This window comes from Xyrauchen texanus, chromosome 30, assembly GCF_025860055.1.
Source record: "Xyrauchen texanus isolate HMW12.3.18 chromosome 30, RBS_HiC_50CHRs, whole genome shotgun sequence".
NCBI classification, from domain to species: Eukaryota; Metazoa; Chordata; class Actinopteri; order Cypriniformes; family Catostomidae; genus Xyrauchen; species Xyrauchen texanus.
The window spans coordinates 28,619,611-28,646,059 of record NC_068305.1 but is presented as its reverse complement, the minus strand read 5'-3'; the positions used below and the strand labels follow the sequence as shown (position 1 = coordinate 28,646,059).

At 37.4% G+C, this 26,449-nt stretch overlaps 1 protein-coding gene across 1 annotated transcript; it reads right to left on the bottom strand.

The window, feature by feature from the left end:
• On the bottom strand, window positions 1–26,382 carry LOC127623865 (sorting nexin-3-like). Its single transcript, XM_052098436.1, has 4 exons — window positions 26,149–26,382; window positions 6,893–6,988; window positions 4,741–4,865; window positions 1–911 (listed from the first exon to the last, which is right to left on the bottom strand). Exons 1-4 carry the CDS (start codon window positions 26,308–26,310, stop codon window positions 806–808), a joined length of 489 nt encoding a protein of 162 aa, XP_051954396.1. The 5' UTR covers window positions 26,311–26,382; the 3' UTR covers window positions 1–805.
• Between the last annotated feature and the right edge of the window lie 67 nt (window positions 26,383–26,449).

Below are 26,449 nucleotides of genomic sequence, written 5' to 3'. Positions count from 1 at the left end.
AACCAAGCAGAGAAGTCTTTCAAATCTGATCATACAGATGTGTGTTTGATCTGTTTTATTGGAAAATGTTCATAAACAAAACAAATGACACAGCAGTATACAAATCTGGAAACATGCTTTATAGGCAACACCTCCCTGTGTTTCTGTGTAATAATACAGTAAAAACAGGCTTGTCTGCAACTAACTGGGACACACAGCATACAAACAACCATCATATTTCAAGGAGGTTCCCAATTAAGTTAATCCTGCACTTTGGCTGTGAGGCTGCAGTATGTGTTCTTCAGCATTAAAAGCGACACCAGCAGGTAGTAGCAAAAACACATGTCAGTGTGAGATATAATGCTTGATAATGTAAGATAATGCTTGCATCATTGTGATATAAATATTTGGTTTGTTTTGATTTGTTTTGCTTTTCAAATCCTGCAATAAAAATATTAAAGTGGTGCTCTTAGACAAAACTATCATAAATAATTGTTAGTCACAATTAATTACACACAAGAACATGTTTGATCAGACTTCGAGTGGTATTGACTAATAATTCACGTTATGGTTTTATAACTCAAAGCAAAAAGGCGATTTATAAAGAGAGAGAGGACAGATTATGAGTGAAAGGATCCAATGACATGACTAATTCAAGAGTTCGTTTTCAAAATCACATTTGTTTTCTTTTTAAGATCTGTTGTGCTCAGGGTAACTGTTTTGGATGTCCTATGGATCATGCTAAGATTCTTTTCCAGTTACAAATGATTCAAATCTCTCTCATTGCTTGTGGGCCAGAATTTTTAAAGTGTGAGTCCAGACTGGTTTAGGCTTGTCTAATTTTGGAAGGGGTGTAGTTTTTATCCACAGATTCATCCTGTAGGAACATGTGCAGACAGCGCTCATTTTGGGCCAATGGATGACCAGCCACTCTGGAAAAAAAAAGACCATAAAAAGGCACATTAGCTACAATGGTATGAAATCATAAAGATATAAGGCTAGGACGCATACTATAAAGAAAAAGAGAATGAGAGAGTGGAGGCGGAATCAACTTTAACCCCAATCAAGATGCAACCTTTGGATATTATTAGGAAATTATGACATTTTGCGGAATCTGTGACCCACCATGATAAATTGACGCATTCATTTAACCATTCAATCTATTCCAGTGTTCTGGTGTATAAAAAAACCTGCATACCTCTTAAATTATACAGCTCACAATGTTACGAGTCAAGATGATGGAAGATCATTTTCAAGTTTGAGACAAGCAAAGTAGAGACATGCTGTACAAATCCACTCACACATAGTATAGAAGTATGACAGAGCGAGGATACCCACCCACCCCCCCCCCCACACACACACCCCCCACCCTGCTCCCCAGGCACTGAACAATGACATTTAATTCAGGAATTTTTGGTAAAAGAAAAAACAAATCTTAATTACCTCCATATCCTGTCTTTCTTCAAACCTAATTTACAGCTGTTCGTCTCGTATTAAAATTCAAACAGGTAGAGCAGGCACATTTGCACATGAAACAAAGATAATGGCAAAGTCTGCAATCACAGCAAATAATTACAATCGAACTGTAACTTTTATTGTCTTAGTTGGCGAGGGAAAGGCACCACGGATCAAAAATAAGCAGGAGTGCACACAAAATCTTTTAGGGAAAAAATGTATGCATGCCTGTAATTTCACTCGCAATTATCATAAATTACACATCAAAAATAAAACAAATGTAAAAAGTAAAGCTGGTGCACTTGCGGCCTCTCATCAGTTTTGATCATTCTGTGGGTAATTATGAGAGAAGGATGGAAAAAAAAAGTGTTAAAGATATCGGATGACACACAGGCTGGCAAGTGTCTGATTTTCTCTTTTACTGAAGTACCTTAACCTAAAAACTTAAAATTAACAGAGAGGAAAAACTATTGTATTTTGTTGTGGTAACCGCTTCACTGTTCTTTTCAAAAAAAGTTCAGATGTGCGTCGGCCAGAAGAAGAATAAAGACATACTGTAGGGGACTCTACGTAAATGGGCAATACCTAATACCTTTTCAAAATTAAATCAGATACACTTGAGAACAAAATCACACATTAATGATTTTATCGGACATATTTACACATACATTATTGGCACAGTCTTTATCCAGAGGCAGGAGCGGCATTAGGATTTTTCCTAAGGCATTTTGGGCCCATATCTTATTGCAACCCGCACATTTTTTTTTTTTCATTAAAAGAAATCTGGCACCAAGATATTAGCAGCAGAACCTTCAAGTCCTGTAACACCTTGGAACTCTTCATCATGTTCTGAAACCATTCCCGAACTGTGTGTTCTGTGTGGCAGGGCGCATTATCCTGTTGAAAGAGGCCACAGGGAATACCATTGCCATGAAGGGGTGTACCTGGTCTGCAACAATGTTTAGGTAGGTGGCACATGTCAAATTTACCTGCACATGAATGGCTGGACCTAGGGTTTTCCAGCAGAACAGTGCTTCCTGGTGCCATCACTTCCCCAGGTAAACTGTGCACACGTACATGGCCGTCCACGTGATGTAAAGAAAAGGGGACTCATTGGACCAGAAAACCTTTTTTAACTGTTCCAATGTCCAGTTCAGACGCTCGCATGCCCATTGTAGGCTCTTTCGAGGGTAGACAGGTGTCATCATGGACACTCTGACTGGTCTGCGTCTACACAGTCCCATACACAGCAGGGTGCAATGCACTGCGCGGTGTGACACATTCCTACCATAACCATAATTACAATTTTCTATGACTTGTGCCACATTTGACCTTCTGTTGGTTTATACCAGACGGGATAGCCTTTGTTGCCCCTCGCGCATCGACAAGCCTTGGGCGCTCCAACACCTTGTTGGCATTTTGAGGTTTGTCCCTCTTCGGACCACTGTCGGTAGGTTCTCACCATTGCTGACCGGGAGAACTTCACAAACCTTGCCGTTTCAGAGATGCTCTGACCCAGTCGTTTTGCCATTACAATTTGGCCCTTGTCAAAGATGCTCAGGTATTTACTCCTGCTCATTTCTTCTGCATCCAACATGTTGACTTTGAGAACTGATTGTTCGCTGACCATCTAATCTATCCAGCCCTTGACATGTGCACTTGTTAAGAGATGATCAACATTATTTGCTTCACCTGTGAGTGGTCAATGTTTAAGCTCATCAGTGTATATATATACACTCATATATATTAGAATGTTTGAATGTAAATTTATTGAGTTGGGACTGTGTTTTTAATGGAAATATTGGATTTCTTTTTACTGTTTTAAATGTTGATTTAACCCTAGAATGCATATGGTTAAAAAATGCAGCGTCTAGTTTTTAAAACGCAACATAAATGATGTGGTCTTTTTAAGGTGTCTTCTATCATGTGAACTAACTTTTTAAAAATGTATTTGAATTTTTTTATAAGATAATTTCCATGACAGTCTTCAGCATTACACAAAACATAAATTGCTTATTAAAAATTTGTAATTACCTATAAAATTATAATTGGAGATAATTTTCCTTAAAAAAAAAAAAAAAATCGATTTATAAAGAATAAGACCCTAGATATCACCTCTTCACAAATGTATTAAAGAGGGGAGAAGTTACATATGCATTCTAGGGTTAAGTCATTCTTATCTTAAGGCAAACAAGACCAATATTTTTCCCCCATTAGATTAAAACAGATTTTATACAGGTAAAAAGAAAAACTGATGGCTTGGTTCATACTTCAAAAATATCAAGGCTTTAAAGCCCTTGATTTTCTTTTATTTATTTGTAAGAATTACCACATGTTTGACCATCATCATTATTGAATAGGTCAATGTTTGTTTGTTTTTGTTTTTTTAAAGAAAAATAAAATCCTGTAGCCTAAATATTTCAAATCCACATTAAAATTGCCTTTGTTATAAAACTAAGTATACATCTCCTTCCCCTTTTATAGTTTTTACAGCTGAAGTCAGTAGTTTAGATACACCTTAGCCAAATACATTTGAACTTCAGCTTTTATTTTTTATTAGACCAGAGAAAATTTCTCCAAAAAGTAAGATCTTTGTTCGCATGTGCACTTGCAAACTGTTGTCTGGCTTTTTTTATAGTGCTTTTGAAGCAACAGCTTCTTCCTTGCAGAGCAGCCTTTCAGGTTATGTTGTTATAGGGCTCGTTTTACTGTGGATATAGATAATTGTCTACCTGTGTCCTCCAGAATATTCACTGTTGTTCTGGGATTGATCTGCACTTTTCGCACCAAACTACACCTCTAGGAGACAGAATGTGTCTGCTTCCTGAGCTGTATGATGGCTGCATGATCCCATGGTGTTTATACTTGCATACTATTGTTAATACAGATGAACAGAATAACTATCGTAAAGTCTCTAGAAAATGGTCAACTTAATATACATACACGTCTAATTCTAATACATAAAAAAAAAAAGAAAAACACAATATTCATGTTAATTAAATCATGTTTGAAAGTTTAAATACGTGAATGCTTAGATCTGCCAACTCACAACTCACCCTCCAAAGGCCACTCTCTCATGCTTCAATGGCTGAGCAAACGTTCATTCATTTGAGGTGCCGTGAATATGTGATTCCCTGTGTGTTGCAAAAAAGATCTGCCCTGATTCTAGGCACAATCGGCCAACTGCCGATCATAGATTTAAGATATCGGCCAATTTCAGTCGGTGGCCGATTGGTTGATGCACCCGTAGCCATTTATATTCAGGTGAAGAGATTTGCAAGATTTTTGGAAGATTTTGTGACTTACTTGTTAAGGAACTGCTCCAGGCTTTCCCGCCGTTCCTCAATAAAAGAGTCATCAAATATACCATCATCCCCACGGAATGGGAGCTGCCTGATAAAAGCTTTTCCAGGAAGGGGGGGCACTACCACCTATTTGAAAAACAAGACCTGTCAAATGTCATTGCCTGTACTGCAGAATCAGGGTTCCCACTCTTTTCAAGCCACAATTTTCCAGGACATATCCAGGACATTTTATGCGCCCAACAAGTGTAATATTTAAGCAAAAACATGTTGCAATTTAAATCGAGCTTTAATTTAGCAGTTTCTGTGTGTTTTTGATAGAAGTTCCTCACCTCCAGATAGGCATTATGCTCAATGACTTCATGTGATCGAAAAGACATAAATTCACCCGTTTTCTCATTGGAAATAAGTACATTTCAAAATATCACTGTCCTGGTCACAAAAGCAAAGTTTGTGGGGAATAATTGACATTTTCTATACTTCTGAGGCATAAGCAATTAGGTAAACACTTACTACCCAGGAACAAAAATTGTGTTACATAGTGTAATAGTGACAGCTTCTGGAGATGCAACTAGGTGGAAAAAAATGAAAGTCTAATGTGCTTTGAGTGAGTCATTGAATCATTTTAAATGTTAACGACCGAAATCTGCCAAGAGACTTAATAGTGTTTAAGTATTATAAGAACAAAGCAGATCTATAATTTCCACTCAGTTTGTGAATGGCCGAGCATAACTTTACATCCAAAAAGACAACAATAATAGTCTAATAATAATAATAATGAGTATCAATAACTAATAATTATTAAAATGTGCATGTCAAATCTACTGACTTCAGTAGAATGTTTAAGCATTATAAGAAGAAAGTAGATGTACTGTATCATTCTCCTACAGTATTTTAACTGTTGACATAACTTTTATCAGAAAAGTCAACAACAATAGCGTAATAACAATCATTTTGAGTTTCAATGATGTCTCTTCGTCATTGTGAAATGCATTTCACATGAATTGAGGCGTCAAATCCGCTAAACACCAGCATCAAGCGGCGCTTCATCCTCCACATTAAGGTGCCTAGAGTTTATGCTGCTTCAGAGAATGCTGCGAATGCATTGATTTTAAAGGGAATGGACGAAGGACGAAGAGGGAAATTATGAGACATTCAACATCTCTTCATAAATTTAAACCATTTAAAATATTTAATGTAGCTTTGTACTCTCAAAGACATCATTTGTGAGATAAAACGTGAGTGAAAAACACTTTGACGTGAAGTTGGAACCGAGGTTGTGCTGACGCGTTACTTCATAGACTTCGATGTATTTGGCAGCACTCAAACAAGTCATGTAGCATCCCTTCAACGTGCAGAAACATCAGTCACTTTTACACATTAATAGCTCTTCCGCCCTTTTCTCTCCAAGATGAACAAGGTAGACTCACACGCCGATGCTGAAGTAAAGGAACAACATCACCTCTCATTCAGCCGGTCTGTACAAGTACCAGGTCATTCAGTTTGTTTATGAATAAGAATTTTCACGAATGCCCCTTCTTACTTTGCATGCGCCGCTGAAGTAAAGCACGTGATTGGTCATAGCTGTAACCAATCAAGAGATCTGCCTCGGTTGGACCATGATTGCCAAGCACACGATTGGCTGCTGCTGTAATCAATCATGAGGGTGTAAGCGCCCTTAACCGCAGATGTTGTTTCACAATGCGCAGCCACCAGCAGTGAAAAACTATACAAATGTGTGTATTTGACTTCTATTCCGAGTCAGATCGTTACTAGGTTTTGTGCTTGTAACGGAAATATTGCTAGCAACACAGTCAAATGGTTATATTAATATTTTCCAGGACAAATCATTATTTTCCATGACATTTAGGTATTTTTCTAATTTTCCATGACTGGACAACTGCATTGCAAAATTCCAGGTTTTCCAGGATGCGTGGGAACCCTGAGAATTATATAAGAGATAATCTGAAGCATCCAATGATCAAAAATCATTATTCTTAAATCGATGTTGTTGAAATGGACCCTTACAATAACACAGGCATTATGCAGTAAAAGGGAGAACAAACTACTACAGTTGGAGAAATTGTGCAATTTCTGACCAACTATTCATACCCACAGTACTATTTCATTAAATCCATTCTTCTCCAATTCTTCACCTTACTCTCCCTCTCGAGTTCCCCTCTCAGCCACTCAAAGTCGCTGTACCTCCTTCGGACACGGGATTCCTTCAGCTTGAAGATAGGGAGGTTTGTCTGAGGAGATCAAGAACAAATAACAATCAGTACATGATGTTCAGCATGATCGACCATCTCAGATTCATCTCAGATTAAGAAAGACATTTTGAAAATATATATAGTACTGTGCAAAAGTTTTAGGCACTTGTGAAAAATGTTGCATAGTGAGGATGTCTTCAAAAACAGCACCAATTCTCCTACTTATACGTGACACTGTTTTTCTTGGTTGTTGGCAGATAGGATGTTCCAAGCTTCTTGTAGAATTTACCACAGTTCTTCTATCTAGTTAGGCAGTCTCAATTGCTTCTGTCTCTTTATGTAATCTCAGACAGACACAATGTTTAATTGGGGGGCTCTGTGAGACCATGGCATCTGTTGCAGGGCTCCCTGTTCTTCTATTCTAACCTTTTCTATTTGCAAAAGTAATGTTTGGGAGTGTAAAATTTATATTTTCTATTGACACACTAAAGCAGAAGATATCAATAACCATCTGAAGACAAATGCATTTGTGATACACCAGATGAGCTCATGGACGGTACTGTATGGACAGTTATATACTTACTGTGCAGCTGAACACCACCAATGCTTCAATATAACTGAGCTCGGTATTAAAGCAAAGCATTAAATCCGATAAAACCGATGTAAGCAACACTTCATTCAACATCACATTAGTGAAGTCCACAAAAAGGCCCACAGAGACACTATAACAGGGTCACTGGAGAGGTAGATGTTTATCAAATAAAAGAAGAGCCTGATGACAGCATTCAAGGAGAGGCTGAAGAGGCAAAAGGCAGGAACAGCAACACGCAGACAGAAATAAAAGTACAGATCAATACACCTACATTCGCATATCTGCTCAACCCAGACTCATAAAACCGATGAATGAATGAAAAGATGGAAGAGACAGTAAGTTAAACGAATAAATGAATGTGTGCTTTGAGGAAAATGTCTTATGTGGGCCCTAATTGGAGATGAAGAGTGGAAATTCTCATCGATCTCCGATTACCCCCAGCCCCTTCCTTTTCAATCGCTTATTCCCTGCCTCCGTCTTTCAGCTGCTTCAAGTCAGGTCTTAGCCTTGAGAGGGCCCCTTCAGAAAGTGCAGATCTCGCCTCACAATGAGGAACATTAATGAAATACCAACCTCTTCAATTTTCCCCAATCCCTTCCCATCTCTATTCTTCCAGACCCTCTCCCTCTCTATCTATATGACCCAAATCCAGCTTTTTCTTCCATTCTCATTAAAACAGTTTCACAAACCTACCCTTCTCTAAACATATACATTTATCACTTGAGTGAACTTTGTTTGAAAGGTTTCATTAATATTGAGTTTCTCTTTGCTGTAACTTCCTCAAACAACCCATGGTACCACTTCTCCAAATACTATGTATTTCTGCAATCTCCAATCCCATTTACATCTTTTTAACCCTGATCTAGCCCATTCCCCACCAGCACAGTCATATGAAATGGGGAATAACACAATAAATATGTTAGCACGGTAACCTTGCGGAGTAACTTGCTAATACTTTGTAAATGGTTGGACCGCTGGGTTTGGGTTCCAATATACAATGTCAAATGAAATATCAACGTATAATGAAATGTCAATGTATAATTTCCATGTCAAATGATCATGGTTACAGGTAATTTAATACACACACTTTTGATAATAATGTCATGGGTTTGAACTAGTATGTGGTCACACTGGAAGAACAGTTAGTTACTGAGCAGGATTAGCTCTTGGGCCAAAGTTGAAAGCCCATTAATCTTGAAAACTTGTTATTAAACTAAAACACACGCACGCACACGATAAAGAACTATTAAGGTGTCAATAGGTTGTAATAACAAGGGGAAGGAGGGGATAATATTTAAAACATCCAAATAGGTTAGTCATCTCCTCCCCTTCCTGGCAAACAAATTCATCAGCCTTTCATTACCTTCAAATAGATTAGCTATTTTAAAGTCATGAAGTCCAAGACACAAGAGGTCACTGCAAACACATAAGTTCAATGCTCATAATAGTGGAAAGCCTATAATTATATTTTAAGTATTCCAGTGGCACTTGCATTCCAGGTCAAAGAACAAGCCTGTCAAGTCCTAAACAGGATGTTTTGTGAGAGAACATAGTGGCAAGAGTTATATATGGGTGTTTGTTCAACTTCAGACTCTTTTATCCCTGTGAATTTCTGTGAAGAGTCTCAAAAGTTTTTTTTAATTTTGTCAACTAACGTTATCCAACAGTGTATGTACATGCAACACAGAAGATCTGTACATTTTTCTGAAATTTTCCACCATATCTCAAATTCATAATCGTGTTTGATAGAATACCCAGGTGGAAATGACCTATTTAAAGTCTTGCTAATGCTAATATTATAGCTAACATACTGTTTTATTCCAAAAACACACATTTAAATGATATTTGGCACACTTTTTACATAATTTGACATAATTAACATCTTGATGGTAAAGACGCCTAGTAAAAGAATTCTGCTCACTTGATTTTTAATTGTTTTCTCCAAATATCACGTCTCATTTCTCATGTAAAGCATAATCTTCACTGGCAATTTGTTGAAAGTACACTAATTGTAGGAAAAAAAAAAAGTTTATTAGAGGCAAACTTGTTTGGTATGGACTTGAGAAAAAAAGTAAACTGTGGGACGGACGTAGTTTACATTTATTATTATTTTCACACGTTAAATATTACAATGGTTATTTCACTCTTGTTTAGATCATCCGAGTATTAAACATGTAAAAAAATAAATGTTATAATGGATTTAAGTCTCGGTCTGGGACAAGGGTAAAACAATAAAATTTACTCATAAAAGGCATTTGAAAAGTACCAAAAATTAAGGGAAAAGGCTTGTAAAAAACATTCTAATCAGGATTTAATGTGACCTTCATACAACAAATAGACAATCAGCTCTTTTTCAGAATATCAGCTCTTTTTAATAAAAATGTACCATTGGGATATGAAATTGACCTAACTGATATTGTAAAATTGGGCCATCTATATCTTGCAGGTGAAATTTCTGCACCTATAGCAGCACCAAGTAGAATTGTAATAATAAAGATTATTTTAGAGATTTTCCAAACACTTTCCCTGTCTTTCATTGTTGAGTAGTTATTCATTGTTGAACAGATAATACACAAGCCTATCTAAAATTACAACAATAACTTCTACATTTTCATGAAGAAAATATGACTTGTGGTGCTTGCCCTTTTAAAAATAGACACCAAGATATTAGGTATTGGGTTGGATGGTTTCCATGCGGTTGCTAGTGCGTTGGGGCATTGCAATGTGCTAGTTAGGCTTTTATGGGTAGATGTTTACTGGCCAAGTATATAACACTCCCCAAATAACACTCCCCAAAATCTTCATGATATTCTGGTCCTTACATATGGATTGGATTTAATTTGCTCGGGAAAGTAATAGCACTCCCCTCCTCAACAAGACTTTAAGTATCAGTCACACAGCACAAACACTGCAATTCTTGTTATGAGATTGAGTTTAATACGTAGGGTAAAGGGTTTGTTCTAATTCCATAAAGTGATGCAAGTACCATTGATCACACTTGTGTGTTGTATGTGCATGTGTGTGGGGGGGGTGCATCACATTGTATACAGCTGCAGATGTAAACTCTGAGGAGTTTGACTGTCCTCTTCTCACTGCTAATGATCTCAATCAAACATAAGACAAGCAAACAAAACAGCCCAACAAAGGCCCTGATTACCGTGGCAACCAAAGTTAACCACACAGACGGAAGCCCTTACACATCAAACACTCAACGAGCAGATGAAAACAGCCCAATTCATTAAGACAGCAGCCTCGTGCTGCGGCAAAGACGGGGCTTTTCAAGAGGTCCATCAATACCTGGGTGCATACTGGTGAGCTGATAAGAGAGGGGAATGGTATGATGGCAGGTAATGAGACACAGGGCTAAACAAGACAAACAAATGCTAAGAGACTCTCTGATGGTCAGCTATGTTCTATTATGTGGTTTTTATATTAATAGTGTAAGCTACAGGCCATTTTAATGATGTCTATTTAATAAATTATTTATAGTCAGCAACTAACAGGTCTAGAGATGCAAAACTACACATTTTCAAAATCAAAATAAATAGTTTTTGGATTGTCTGAATTAGAGGTAGTCCGAAATAAAATTTAGCTGATACCGATAACCAAGGTTAACAGTAAATCAGACCAGTGGCACCCCAGCCTGAATCGGGTGGGGGAGGAGTGTGACGAGGAGGAGGGTGTGGCAGGGCCACGATGGAACATGGCCGGCCCGAATTAGGTGATCAGCGGCAGAGCAAGATAAGCGGCAGCTGGAGATGCCGGTTCGAGAGAGAGATGTGCGTCTGTGTCCTTATGTTGTTTTAAGTTCATTTATATAATTAAAGTTTATTGTTCAACCAGTTCCGCCTCCTCCTTGCCCATTTTTAGACTGTTAGTGGGACATAATGCAGTTGTGATGGCAATGCTTTAGATTGGATGATTGTTCAAAATAGCCTATTGAATATCAGGAATGTATCACGATTTTTCTTTAATAGCTGTGCACACAGCATATAAATATCAATGGATGGTACTTATACTAAGGCCGATAGTTTCCCCTCAATACTTGGTGCAGGTTGCCAGCTTGAACAGGGCCATGACGATTCCCTTTTGGGTCAGAATCGGTGGAAACCTGCGATAGGCGCAACATCAGGACTAATATTACAGTCCTATCAAAAAGGCAACTGCTCCCTTTTGATTGCAATTCCTCGTCTTCTGATTGCATTTATTTGCAAAATTAAAATGACAGTAAGCTGGCTAATTTCAATGAATTGTCTCAATACTCTCCCCATTTTAACAAATAGGGGGGGAAATAGGGACATCTTGGAGGTGAAAGGTACACTATTAGGGATATACACACATTTCTGTATGGAAACGGCTTAAGGGAAGATTTCTTTTGCGATAAACACAACTAATGCGATGAAGTGTTCTTTAAAGCATGACGTCATCACGCACACAATTTTTATCGATAAATGTCCATTTGAATCGAAACAGGCAGAAGACGGCAAATTTTGCAAGTATTTGTTTTCACATTTTCACAAAACAGCTTGAAAAGTGGATAGAATCTAATGAGGCATTTAAAATAAAATACTCAATGTATAAATGTAAAATGCTTGCCTTTAAACCTTCTAAAGAACTGGCCACTTTCACACCCATTCTAAGTGCATGATTGTATTTTTTTTGTTTTTAAGAAAAGGATGGGCCAATAAAGTTTGAATATTTTTGTGGTAATCAACATTATGCCACAATTGATGTTGATAACTTGTATTGAACCTGGAATGTTCTTTTAAGGAAACAGCATATTCAGATGCATTTCTTAGAGGGAGGGATGTGTTTGTACGTATAAAATAAAACAAAAATAATACAAAATGAATTGAGCGGTGCTTGGATGGTTGTAGCAACAGTGTTTTAAAGGAGATGAAATTAGAGACAATACTTCTCTGAGAGGGCTTTATCTTGCTTATAGTTTGGATAGACAAGCTTAAACCCACTCTGTAAGGTTGTGTCTTTTAATTCCTTCCCTTTAAAAGCACAGCCACAAAAAATATGAAAGTTCTTTATATATAAAATCAACATCCTGCACCTACCCATAAACTGGACCTGTTGCACTCCAAACACTTTTTTAACAATATAAATATTGTTAAAAAACGAACATAGGTAGCTCTTCTAGAGTAGGACGTGAATCTTGAAGTCTCCTAAAGTCTATAAGACAACACGACAGTGGAGAAAAACATCAAAATAAAAGCAAACCAACCTGGACAGAGTGGGGCAGAATGAGTGAGTCAGTGAGGAAAAGCATGAAGGAGAAAGAGAGAGAGAGAGAGAGACCAGGTCCACGTTATGCACATCACCCAAAAATAGTCAATTGTGTGAAAGGTGCACTAAAAGCACTGTAAAAAGCTTTCACATGGCTTATGCCGATATGAGGAGATGGCAGAATCCAGGCCTCTCTCCTCTTTTTCAGATGCATGTGTGTGCTGGGGACAATGGTGCATCTTCATTAGGAGGAGAGAGAGGGCAGTGAAAAAACAGCAGAGAGAGGTCACCTCACCCACCGTAAGGGCTCTGCACCAGCTATGCATTAGCTTTTAGCGAGTCGGATCAAGTCAAGTTTAAGAGCGAGCATTTCATCTCTCCGCCCTGCTTACTCGTTTTCAAAATAAAAGTAGAAGAAAATGGAAGCACAATGCCATCTCATCGCATCATAGCTCCAAAGAGAAGAGGACAGGGGGACAATAAGAGCACTCACGCCCCACCACCATCACCCCCCTCCACATTCTACACACAAGTCTCTCTAACACACACACATGCACGCAAACGCACCCGCCCAGCACCCCAACACCCTCACTCTGGCAAAAAGCTGCCCCCCGTCTTTGTTCCCACAGCATCAACTCCCACTTCTGATACTGTCATCTCAAGTAGGATATGGTAGACTTGATACAATATGCTACCCATTACCATTAAAATAGTTGTCGGGGAGGATGCTGTAGACTTTGGATTACACTTGACTGGGACTGACAACCAGGCAAGCAAGCCATTTTTATTAATGGCAGACAGGGATAGAGGGTTTTTGGAAACAGAAAAAGAGAATGAAAGGGGGATGAAGAGGAGGTGGTGAAGCAGGGAGATGGGGAGTGAAAGATGGGTATGGAAAGAGAGTGGTGTATATAAAAGAATTCTCCTGTCTGTAAACAACACTGAATCCAAAGATGGATATTATTATTATGGTCAGTGGTCTCATGACACTTAACTTTAGCACTGTAAACAAGTTGACCACAAATAGAGAGCCAATGCCACAGACAATGAGCATAGAGAAAATATAACAAAGTGGAATTTATATGAAATTTTACACTAACATACATGCGCAAACAATACAAGTTACTGTATTGCACTGACATTTGATTTGCTTTGGTTACAGTTGCATTCTCCAGTCATTTGAATATAAAACATTAGCTCTAACTGTCTGTGACAAACCCAATAAAACTACGGAGGCAGAGCCAGAGCCACAGTTTAAAAATGGCATAATCCATAAAGAGAACGATTAGAAGAGGGCAATATTAAGCGTTTTCAATTACTTACCTAAACATATGATTTCAAGCAATCTGGTCTTCCTGTATTTTATCAGTTATGAAAATTCTCTAGGTTGATAAAAGTCACATCTTTTTGTATGAGCAAAGTCATACAATATATTTTGATTTTCATTTGATTTCTTCATTTTATTTACAGATATTCCAGAGTTGCGGCCATGTTTGTTTCCTTAACTTTTCATCACGACCTGCAGCAGAATTGCGCTAATTTAGTGGGGTTTCCCACACATTTTAAACGGGTGTGCATAAATGGGTATAGTTTATAATGTATGGGCTTTTCCAGTTGTACTCCGAGAAATTTTGAATTCTTTTCGCTGTGTTGATATGATGTAGGCCTCCTTCCTATGATGTTATCCGGTCTGTTCCACGTGCATGCATACTCTTCAAAAACCTGTAAGCTAATGCATTTACATGGCCACAAAGGCTGTGTTCTACAAGAGAAGCCAAAGTGTGTTTAACTGCCTCCTCCTAATCTCTTAAATTAATAAAACAGCTTTCTTGTTCACATGAAGTTTCAGAATGCCACTTTTTGCACAAAATTTGGAATAAAATGTTTAGTGCATGTAAACGTAGTTAGTGACACATTCAAGTGAAATGAAACACCTGTGTTGAGTCAACAGGCCTCTTAAGATAATGCAATATTACAGACTAAAAATAACACTACAGAACTGTAAGAATCTCTCACTATCAAAAACTGAGGAAGACATGTGCCCATCTTGAGACAAGACCAGAGGAGCAGATCAAGGGGGATGGGCACTTTTTGTGCCATCCGGAGGGGGGGCATTTGGCAGGGGGTTAAAATGAGGTCTGCACCCCCATCGTCATTCACACATTCCACTCTCAATGAAGGGATTAAGAAGCTTCTCTCTCCCTCTCCAAGAACAAAAATATGGCTTGGCTTCTTTCTCTTACACACCATGCCAGAATCATCCATGGGATGCGGGATTTGGTGATGGAAAGGATAATGGTTGGACACCGAATGAGAGAGAAAAAGTGTGCGTGGATGGTGCGAAAAGAGTTTAAAAGAAAGATGGTACCCTTGGCACACAAAAGCATTTAATCAACACAGGCACAGTTACTATGACAAATACAAACAGAATCTCTTTTTCTCTTCTCATTGTTGGGATTGGTCTACTTCAGAAGCAAATCAAAATTTGACAGCTCCTCTCTTTCTCTCCGTCTTGAGGGCTAGAGCGAGAAAGTGATAGCGTGAGACGGATGAGTGGGGTGTTTCCTTATGTAAAGCAGGGTCACCGCCGACTCCGAGACACACAATAATACTGATTACACGCATATGCTAATTATTATAGGCTAATCAAGTACAGTAGCTTTAGATTTGGGTTAATGGCAGGCGGTGGCTCACTCTGTATGTAGGGGAAGCTATAAATACTATAGGAAAGCTGGGAAGACACTGGCCTATTAAACTCCCACAAGGGGGGAAAACAATAAACATAAACTACCTGAAGGGGAAAAGCAAAGGAAATATAATCCAGGCTATGGCAGGGGAAACAAGAAGCTGGACCGAGGTAGGTATGGGAATAATAAACATCTTGACCAACTAGAAAACAAGAACACAAGACTGGATACAAAACAAACTGGCACTGGACAGCAAACACGAAGAGACTGAAATAGGGAGAGAAATCAACAGGTTAACAAAACAGGGCAGGTGTGACTAATAAACTATTAATGGGCAAACAAAGAGGCTCTCAACTAGTTTTGCTTCGGGACCCAGATTTTATGTTGAAAATCAAGTGGTGACCCACCATAGTAAAACGCAACCTGTATTTAATGTACCCTGGGTTGCATTTCCTTTTATCTTGCATAGTTTGTTCTTGGTTTTCAGGTATAACTATTGACGTGAGAGCATGCCAAGATGACATAAGCACGATGCACCCACATCAATAATAGACAGACATGGAGCATGAGTGTCCAGATCCCTACACAGACAGAAACTGAACCAGACAGGACGTCAGGACATAGACACCACATTCAAGACATGAAACAAGACAGACTGAAGAGCACATGACATGGCAAGGAATACAACCAAAACTGCGTGCTCACTCAAAGACAGACAACGAAACACAGGACAGACATGGGAGTATAATGCCACGGTCCAGACCAAAACCCAGACTGACAAGACCGTGACAGTTATAGAATAGAAAGACAACTTTCAAACAATTTTACAATGTTAAGTTACAGGGACAGGGCCAATCCTGAAGCAACCTGAGGTTATGTGCCTTGTTTAAACACACAATGGTGAAGTTCAAGGAAAACTTGTAAAACTTTGAACTTGTAACTTAGCACCACCACTAGAGCACTGTCCAAAACCCATATAAAGGGTCACTAGGCTTTGCAATGGACCAGGACATTATGTCATGTGGAAGGGCTACTTTAAAATGTTAAAATATACAGTACAGTCTACTAACTTTCTAACAATAATAAAAAACACAGCTTTGAAATATATATCCTTTGAATTGAGCCAAGAGGTCATTGTGTGACTTTTCAATCTTCTATTGGTCACTCGTCCTCTCGACATCCAGATTCACCGTTCAGAGCAAAATTTCTTCACATGAGCTTGCATTTCTGTTCACTTCAGTACTCGGATGCATATTTATAGGAGTGAATGAAGCACAAATTGTAGTGTGACTGACTCTTTATGGTTTATTTAGCGTTAAAAACAAAGTTCTAGCGTGAAAATTTGTGTCACTGTGAACGAGCTTCTCTCAACGCTCATGAATGTGAAACGGACATAAAAAATGTATTCATTTAAATTACTTAAATGATTTGTGGTCGTTTCTCCCCAAACTCTGTTGAATGTAGAACGTTTTTAGATGGATAGGGTATCCGTTCGATGAGCCCAATCCAAACTCGATACTGAGTGGTAGTCATGATCGTTACTGTCAAGCTCAAAAAATGACATAAAAAAAGCATAAAAGCACCATTAAAGTAGTCCATAAGACTTGTGCATTTTATTCAAAGTCTCGAAGATAGTTTTGCAAATTGCATTTATTTTTTTGTAAATGTCACCAAACTTCGAACAAATTTAATTGTTTCTTCTGATTTCTGTTTAATCATCAAATTTTAGTAATTTATTTGCACATGAGGAAATTGTTAATATATCAGGAAGGAAATAACAGTACACACAGTAGTACAGCAACCATGGATGTTTGTCCATGTTAGCAATCGCATTTTCTCAAACACCAAATAAAACCAATTGTACATACAGTGCATAGTGAATAAGACATTTAATAATTATAGCACAACGTGAAGCACTTTTACTTTGAAGATGCACTCACGCAGATCCAGCGTGAGCAGCAATCTCCTGAAAGTTTAAACAGCCTGGATCGTCATGGCGTGACCGTCATGATTTGTCTTTTGACCGTCTCTTGATCCTGAAGTTTTGATTCTGGCTGATGGAATACACATTTCAGAGGAAGATATTAGATGAGCGCTCGACGGGAAGAAAATGCTGGATTTCATGAGGTTCGTAATTACATTTTTTTAAAGAGATATCTGCAGACGGTATATAATAGAAGTTTTATTGATATTTGCTTTTTATCATTAGAAAATTTACAGGGAACTATTGAGAAGAGACTGTTAGAATACGTGCTTTAGAGGTAAATAAATAAGTGCTCCACAGGATGCTGGATCTGCTGAAGTTGTGTGAGGTTGGTTTATTGCATCGGTTTAAACAAGATATGTGCATTTTAGATGGTATATGATATTAGTTTTATTGATATTTGTATTTTTATCATTAGACAAGACAGTTAAAAGTTACAGGGAACTGTTGAGGAGAGAGAGAGAGAGAATGAAACAGGTGAACACTAACATTAGGAGCTCAAACGCGCCTGGAGTGGCTCTGATATGCAGACCATTTAAATGCCACTGTGTTACACAGTCTATTATTGTAGTAACACGATGGCAACAACAAAACAAACCATGACTGGTCGTTTACATGTCGCAGTCGCTTCTCATGCAAGCAGGTGAATCTTAGCTCCCACAAGAAACAAATCGTCCAAAGAGGAAAAAATATTGGACGCTGTGATAATTAAAAAAATTCTGAATATCATCCAAAACTACAATAAGATGTTTCCTACATCACCACAAGTTGCTTGGAAGGGCTTCAAGAAAAAAGCCTTTGCTCTCATCCAACAACAAACTCAAGCATCTTCAGTTTGTCAGACACTATTGGAACTTCAAAAGGGACCTGGTTCTACTGTCAGATAAAACAAAAACAGAGCTTTCTGTCAGCAAACACCAGAGATGGGTTTGGTGCACACAGAGAAGTAGCCAGTATTGATAAGTATATGATGAATCTTTAACGCTGTGGGGCTGTTTTTATGCTAGAGGTCCTGGACATCTTGTTTGGATACATGGCATCACCAGATACCACCAGATATAAAAATCAAAACCTGACTGTCTCTACCAGAAAGCTTAAAATGGACTGTGGTTGTATCTTCCAGCAGGACAATGATCCAAAACAAACATCAAAATCAACACAAAAATGGTTCACTGACCACAAAATCAAGGTTCTGCCATGGCCATCCCAGTCCCTTTTTCTGTTTTAGTAATCTGAAAAAAGGTTAAGAATAGTGTTGTCTATGAGAAAGCAGTAAATGACCTCAGATCACATAAGGAGGAGCTTTGAGTTTAGTTCACTTTATTTCCATGGAGCAGTTCACAGTTCACATGCATTGTGAATGCAACTCTGCAGGTTAACTTCATATAAATCTTTGCAGGGCTGTTTCTGAGCATATAGGGGACCTAAACGAAATCCAAAATTTTAAGTGCTTATCACACTTATTGCTAGAAATGTCTCTTTGTATACTGTATACATTTATATTTTTAATATTCATCTTTGTATTAAAGAAACAAAGATTAAATATATTAAATCATAAAATAATACAAAAACATGTTCCCCATAAACCTAAAATTAAGTTCCATTTCATTTTAGGCACCACTATTGCATCAACAAAACACAATACTACAGGTCCAATAAGTTGTTTGCTTGACATTTGTAATTTTCCAAAAATTTTTGAGTGATTACCTCAATGTATTAGTATTGCAAAACCACCAGTTTTTAATTTGTATTTTACTTGGTTTAACCACAGCGGCCATCTTTGTGTCATGGCATATGAAACATTTGGTTATACAGATGTATACAGAAACCTCAATATCTCACCTTAGGATGGTCCTAGTTCCTTGGAACAAAAAACTGACCTCTAGAGCGCATTACAATGTACATGTATAAACATTTTGCACATTCTTGTTCCTTAGACTTAGAACAAAGGTCTTAATGTAATGATGAAGATCACTGATCGCAGTTCCACTTTTAGGGTCAATTTATAATGGGATGGGTTTTTTGTTTTTATGGGGGTGAATTTTTCAATATTTCTCTCACTTTCGGGTTGATTATCTCTGGTGGGGGATCAGATAGGAACCTGAAAATGTCACAGATATAAGTCCTCTATGGTAGCATTCTGATGTAAAAATTAAGATTCCACTGTTACAGAGCCTTGTAGAAATCTGGGGAAAAGCCTACTTTATTCATGGGTTTTGAGAAATGAACAGATGTAATAAGCATTACAAATAACAAAAGTGAACAGTATTCATTGGCAAAAATGTGTGTGCCAGGGTTGGAGGAACAACAAAGTGGGAAACAGAGGACAAACAGAGGGTAAAATCCTCACACCTGAAGAGAAGTTCCGCTTTTGCAATGAGAAGATTAAGGGGTTACATACACCCAAGTCAAAAGCAAGGCAGTAACTGAACTTCATGAACTGAAAATCAAGGACAGGTTCAATAAGTGTGAGAGAATTCCAGATACAAGAATATTTCAGCATTTTGAGGCTGAGTACTATCCGTTTTGAGGCTGAGTAGTTTCAGGGAGTACTATCAGGTGCTTCTTTACATCTGCATCACAAGAGATTGAAGAACATGCAGCGATGAAATCTGTCCCCCTGATCTGACTGAATAATGACTGTCTCTTGTGTCTATGATGACCAGTGGTGGTTAGGCTTGGTTGAGGACATCAGCGAGGATAACTGTGATGTTATGTAAAATTGTTCCACCCACATGGACCAAGAACATCATTCCAGTTATCTTCTGAAGACAAAGCGTGGGTTCCCATGTTCTCCCACCTTGACTATTGTAATTCCATCTTCTGCCATCTTAGCAATACATCACTGAACCAATTACAAGTGGTCAAAAATTTAGCTTTGGGACCTTCTAGACCAAGTCATCTAGAAGGTCCCATGTAACACCAATCCTGATTTCTTTACACTGGCTTCCTATTAAATTTAGAATCCAGTTTAAGATTCTTGTGATTACATTTAGAGCCTTGCATGGTCAGGCACCTGCCTATATTAAAGAGCTACTGCAGCCATACAATAACATTAGGAATCTGAGGTCCACTGATCAGGGTTTGCTGGTTGTTCCTCACTCTAGGCTAAAGAAAAAGGGAGACTGTGCTTTTGAGGTTGTAGCTCCTAAAATCTGAAACTCTCTCCCCTTGGACTTAAGATCTGTTGGCACTCTTAAAAAGCAGCTAAAGATCCACTTTTTAGAATTACTTTTGTTTAAATATTGTTTGTCTTGTTTCATGTTTTTATCTGGTTGTCTGCATTTAATATCTGTTACTAGTGTCTTAATTGTTTTTTTAGTATTTTATTTTGAAGCACTTTGTGACGTCTGTTCTTGAAAGGTGCTATATATAAAATGTACTTACTTGAAATTGTGGTGGCAATCATAAACATAATTACTGTAAAATACTGTAATTTCTTTTTATATGTTATGCTTATATTGCCTCTGTTAATTTCTCAAAATACATTAATAAAGTAGTTTCTACTAGCCCTAGCTCTGTAACCAGTGGAATCTCAAACTCAATTTTTTCAAATTTTTTACAGCAGAATGCTACCACAAAGGACTTATATCTGTGAAAATGTCAGGTTCCTACCTTGTCCCCCAAAAGTAAGGGAAAAGTAAAAAAAAATCACTCTCTCACTCCAATACAAAAAGAAAAGTCTCAACCATTAAATGTTCTGTGTACACACTATACTTACCTAGGTACCCCCTAAAAACATCAGGACTGAGACTGGAGCCCTTCCCATTATAAATTTACCCTAAAAGTGGAACTTTCAGCGACCATTACATTAGGAATTAAGTTCTAAGCCTAAGGAACAAGAATGAGCAAAATGATTATACATGTACCTTGAAATGTGCTCTAGAGATCAGTTTTTGTTCCCAGGAGTAAGGACCATACTGTGCTGAGTTATTGAGGTTTCTGCAAACATTTCTATAACCAAAATCCAAGTGTGTCATGATACAAAGATGGCCGTGGTTAAAGAAGTAAAATAAAAATAAAAAAAGTAATAATTGGGGAACACAAGGGAATTTCTTAGGCTTAGGCATAGTGCTCAGTATCACTCACACAAACACTAAACACCATCATGGTAACACATGTGAGATTTAAATAATGCAGTAAACATGAACTAAACTACATAAAATATAACACAGAATACCCCAGTGTACATAACTGATATTAAAAACAAGAAGAAACATAACTATTCCCATAAAATATAATAAAATGTAATGGGCCATGCAGGGAATTGTGGGAATGCCCGATTACTGTTTTTTACTGTAATATTAACAATAATTTACTGTAAAAAAGTAAATGTACTCTCTTGTTCTTTGTACCATTAATTATACAGGAAAATCGTTCTTTTTACATTTACATTTTTTAATTTTTACATAATTTTATTGTAAAAGCTACTGTATTGACTTTTAAAATATATTAAAACATTTTACTGTATATTTTACAGTTAATATTTGTTACTCAATTAACATTTTATTTCTGTAGCATTTTTACACTATTTTACTGTTAAAATTATTGACATTTTTTACAGTGTAATTATCATTGTTATTATTACTATTATGTTTACATTTATAACTGTCTTTTAGAGGTCGACCGACAGAGGATTTTTACCGATAGCGATAACCAAGTGGGCAGTAACTGCCGAGTGTTGAACTTTATTACAAAAATAAACAGTACTTTAAAGTTTTTAATGAAATAAATACAGAACTGTGCAAAAGTTTTAGGCACTTGTGAAAAATCTGTGGTGGCAATACCATCTCTTGCAGAGCACCTTGTTCTTCTATTCTAATCTTTTCTATTTGCAAAAGGAATGTTTGGGAGTCTAAAATGTATTTTTCCTATTGACCCACTAAAGCTTAAGATATAAATAACCATTTTAAAATGAATGTTTTTGTGAAACATCTTATGTGCCTAAGACTTTTGCACTGTACTGTATATAAAATATATATGAACTAATATTTGAATTTTAAAGCAGCTGATTTTTAAATCGACGTTGTCTCCTTAGTCCACAAGAGGCCACAATAAATACATAAACCATTCAGCCCCATTTTATTACTGCATAGGACATTCCAATCTCGGCAGTTAAACAAAAAAAAGAGCATATCTTTATAAACTAATGAACATAAACTAAATAAAATCTTTAGTTGGTCCATGTTCTCAAATGTTAAGTCAAAAGTAAAATGAGGGGAGAAAATGCTTCAATACAGAGTTCACATGGTGTTAGACTTGCATTGATTCCTACTCCTCCAGATTCAATCTTCATAATAACAACAGTGAAATACCACATTGTTTTTATTCAGTACAGTTGTCTGTAGAGTAGCAATATTCCCAGATAACAGTGGTATTCAGCTGAACTCGTGGTAAAGCAGCTCAGAATATGAGCTCAGGATCTCGAAACACATATTTCCATGTTGAACATCTTTCCTGACAAGCATTTAAACAACTGCTTAGAAGAGCGCAAGACGCAACGGTCAAAGATCTCCAACAACTGTAAGGGGCTGTTCATACCGAACGCTTTTGCAACCATCCATTTGTTTTTCTTTAAACGTGCGCTAGACTAATGTCTATGTTTCCCTTAGTTTATGCTCATTCAGCACTCGTGCAGGAACACTGTTTTTTAGATGAAAAAGCTTATTGTTTTTTAGAACTTTAAAAGCTTATTGACACATGCTTTCTGTTAAACTGTATTTGTTGCACTGTGTCTAGCATTTTTTAGTGCAAGAATATGATCGATCTGAAGCCATTGTATTATAGTGAGGATTAAAAATGTTTAACTGAAATCAGATGTGTATACGATTTGTTTATACATTTTAATTGGCCACATCACTAACTTTAAATATGCAACTGCTGGCTAATGAATGCATAAATGTGACCAGCTGTATATAAACGAATGCAAATAGATGGTAACTATCGTGACATTTAAACATTTGGGTAGGACATGCGTGTATTTTTGTCACATTGTTCTAACCGCTTGAGGTTAGCTTTAATGTTACTGTCCTCTCAGCCTTGTCTGAAAACAAACTGCTGTTCTCTACTAATGCAGCATCTAGTCAACAAATGTATTACTTTATAATGATATGACAATGTTAACTGTAGTGTACTGTATACATACCTTTTCATTTTTGATGGTTTAAATCTGCATCTGAAGTGTTCCGCTCAATGCAGTGTAGTCTCACGTGTCAAAACAAACAGCACAAGGCATTAGTGAAGTGATAGTTTTTATTTCGCCTCTAGAGGCCGCTTTCATACTGTATAGCGACAGCGAACCCCTCCCAGCCGCTCCAGCACCGCAAAGGTGCAAAAACTATCGGTGTGGATTTTTTCAGATAACTGATAGTTCCAGAAATCTGTTAACGGTGCCGATTAATCAGTAAAACCATTATATCGGTCAACCTCTTGTCTTTAGTTGTCAATTTGTATCAGTAATTTTCCATCTGTTGTCGTAGGTGGATACTTGCGTGACACCTCCATACTGGAGGAAGTTTGTTTGTAGTCGGTAAATGTTTGAATTTGGGGAAGTGGTAATAAAAAAAAAAAAAGATTTGAACCAATTTTAACTGCTTTTTCATTCTGTTTAACGAGCAATTTTAATATAGAAATATCTTTGGTGTTTCAATAAATTAAATTAATCTAATTTTTAAAACAAAATCAAAAGATTATCTCCAATCGGGGGTAGACGATGTAATCGGATACCGCAATATCTTTTTCATAAATTTTTTTTTTTAAATATTTCTTGTATATCACCCAGCCCTAAAGTGCATGCGCAGCACTATGCAGTGAATGGCACAGCTGTTGACACACACACACACACACACACACACACACACACACACACACACACACACACACACACACGCTTGTGATAGACTGCTATTTTCCGTCCTCAGAGTGGCACGCAATACATTTCTCCAGATTTTAAATAAGAAGCTAATTAAACTACTGTGAAATACCAGCCTACATTCAGACACTTACAGGCCTTCCTGGAGTGTTCAGACCATGAAAATTAGTTCAAGATGTACAAATGAAATATATTACTATTGCTTGAAAAAATGTAAAAAAGTTAATAATAACTATTATTATGTAGAGTCATGTGGGCCAGGAATCGAACCGCCAACCCTGCGATTAGAGGCTGACCCGCTCTACCACCTGAGCCACAGCCGGCCATGTACAAACTATAGCAATATTTAAGTTGACTGGGTTCCAAAAAATAGCTGTGTGAATGAAAAGTGGACTGATATCTTCCAACTAAATTGAATAAAACAAGAGATCTGAAATCTTTTTTAAGCCCAGATACAAGCTGAAAATAAAATGTGCAAAGAAAACTGTCTTCTTTTCCTTAACTGAAGATTTTCATTGGAATTACTGTTTATTTTGCCACTACATTACTCAGTAGGCTAGTAAACGTTTTTCTTAATAGGCTGTCCATTTATTATGAAATAATGTGCAGTTAGACATTTGCGGTTCTTTACATATAAAAGAGTAAGCCCAACTAGTTCCACACAGTGAAGTAAAAATATTCTAAACTGGTTAAGAAAAAAACAACAACATTGGTATCGACAGTGCCGACAGCCCATTACTAAGAGTCCAGGTAACGGAATCAGATCGGGAGAGAAAAAGTGGTATCGTCACATCCCTAATCGTATGCCTTCAGAATTCTTGGAATATGAAGCAGGAGTTGCATAGATAATTTTATGACACTTTTTGGTCCTTTTTAAGCTTTAAAGTGAGGCACTATATACATAGCTATTCATAGCTCCTGTGACTCCTTGACAAGCACGCACAAAAAAATGCAAAGAGAATGAAAGCCATGTGCCTTCCACTGATTGTTAAAAACGTCCTAATATTTGGTCAACTCATGAGTGCAAGCATTTTGTCTTTGCAAATCTGGGCAAGCTGTGCCATGTTAAGGAATGCCATGCGTAAGCATGGGAAATTCACTTAAGCAATAAACTGAATCTACTCAGTTAACTCAGAAGAATTTGATAATACAATAACTGTCATATATATATATATATATATATATATATATATACATATATATATATATACACACACACACACACATAAAATTCTATATAGCCAAAATAATAGGTAGCATAATGTGTATAGTTAAGTACTGTAATGTTAATCAGGTTCATCATTACTGTTATAAGCACTATCATCTTGGCCTTGCACAATGGGTGTGGTCAGCCAAATTATAGACTTGAGAAGTGAAAACTGCTGGACACTTATGTGGTTCTCTTAAAAAAATCTGCCGTTGTTGCCTCCAAATTAAACTGTGTACTCCACCGTACAAAATGCAGTTGATCATTAAACTGTCAAGTTGACAGTTATTAAAGATCAGTGTCAATTTACCTTAAAAAAAAGAGACCTGCTGACTAATACTTTGCTTTCAATGAACCTGAATCAAAACAAAGATGAACATAAAACTTGCTACTCTGCGATGCAAATGTTTTGACAGCCATCAACAAAGTTGAAGCCTACCAGCTGTGTAAGAGACATATGGTTACTAACTGACATGAGAATGGCTACACTGTTACAACATATTGTACCTGTGATATATGTCGTTAGTGCTCATTTTAGTCGTATTAAGAGACATTTTAAGCACCAACAAGGACAGATCAGTGTGCCCAATGTTAGTCTGATCAGGCCAGCATTCGTTGCTCACCTTCAATCTGATCTCATATGTCGTAAACCTGTTCCGACCGACGCCAACAGTCTCGGGGTTGGACACATCAATTTCGAGAAAGTTATTCGGAGGCCCGTACGCATCGTTCAGGTTTTGTGGTTTGGTATACAGCCTTCTCGTATCTGCTATGGCATCAGCCATCGCTCACAGTTACAGATTTAGGCAAACAAGCAGCTATCGATTTCCCTTCCGATCAGCTGAGGAACAGCTGACACGTGACATACCAACACTGTCACGTGCCAATATGCAGAGATGTGATTGGGTAATTGTGGTGTACGAC

Bases quoted from the DNA above. Each gene is read 5' to 3' on its own strand.
- LOC127623865 (XM_052098436.1), bottom strand. From the start codon at position 26,310: ATGGCTGATGCCATAGCAGATACGAGAAGGCTGTATACCAAACCACAA. The intron at 6,989-26,148 runs GTGAGCAACGAA...TGATCTCCTCAG, and splicing joins CATATGAGATCAGATTGAAG to ACAAACCTCCCTATCTTCAA. The intron at 4,866-6,892 runs GTGAAGAATTGG...TTTTTCAAATAG, and splicing joins AACTCGAGAGGGAGAGTAAG to GTGGTAGTGCCCCCCCTTCC.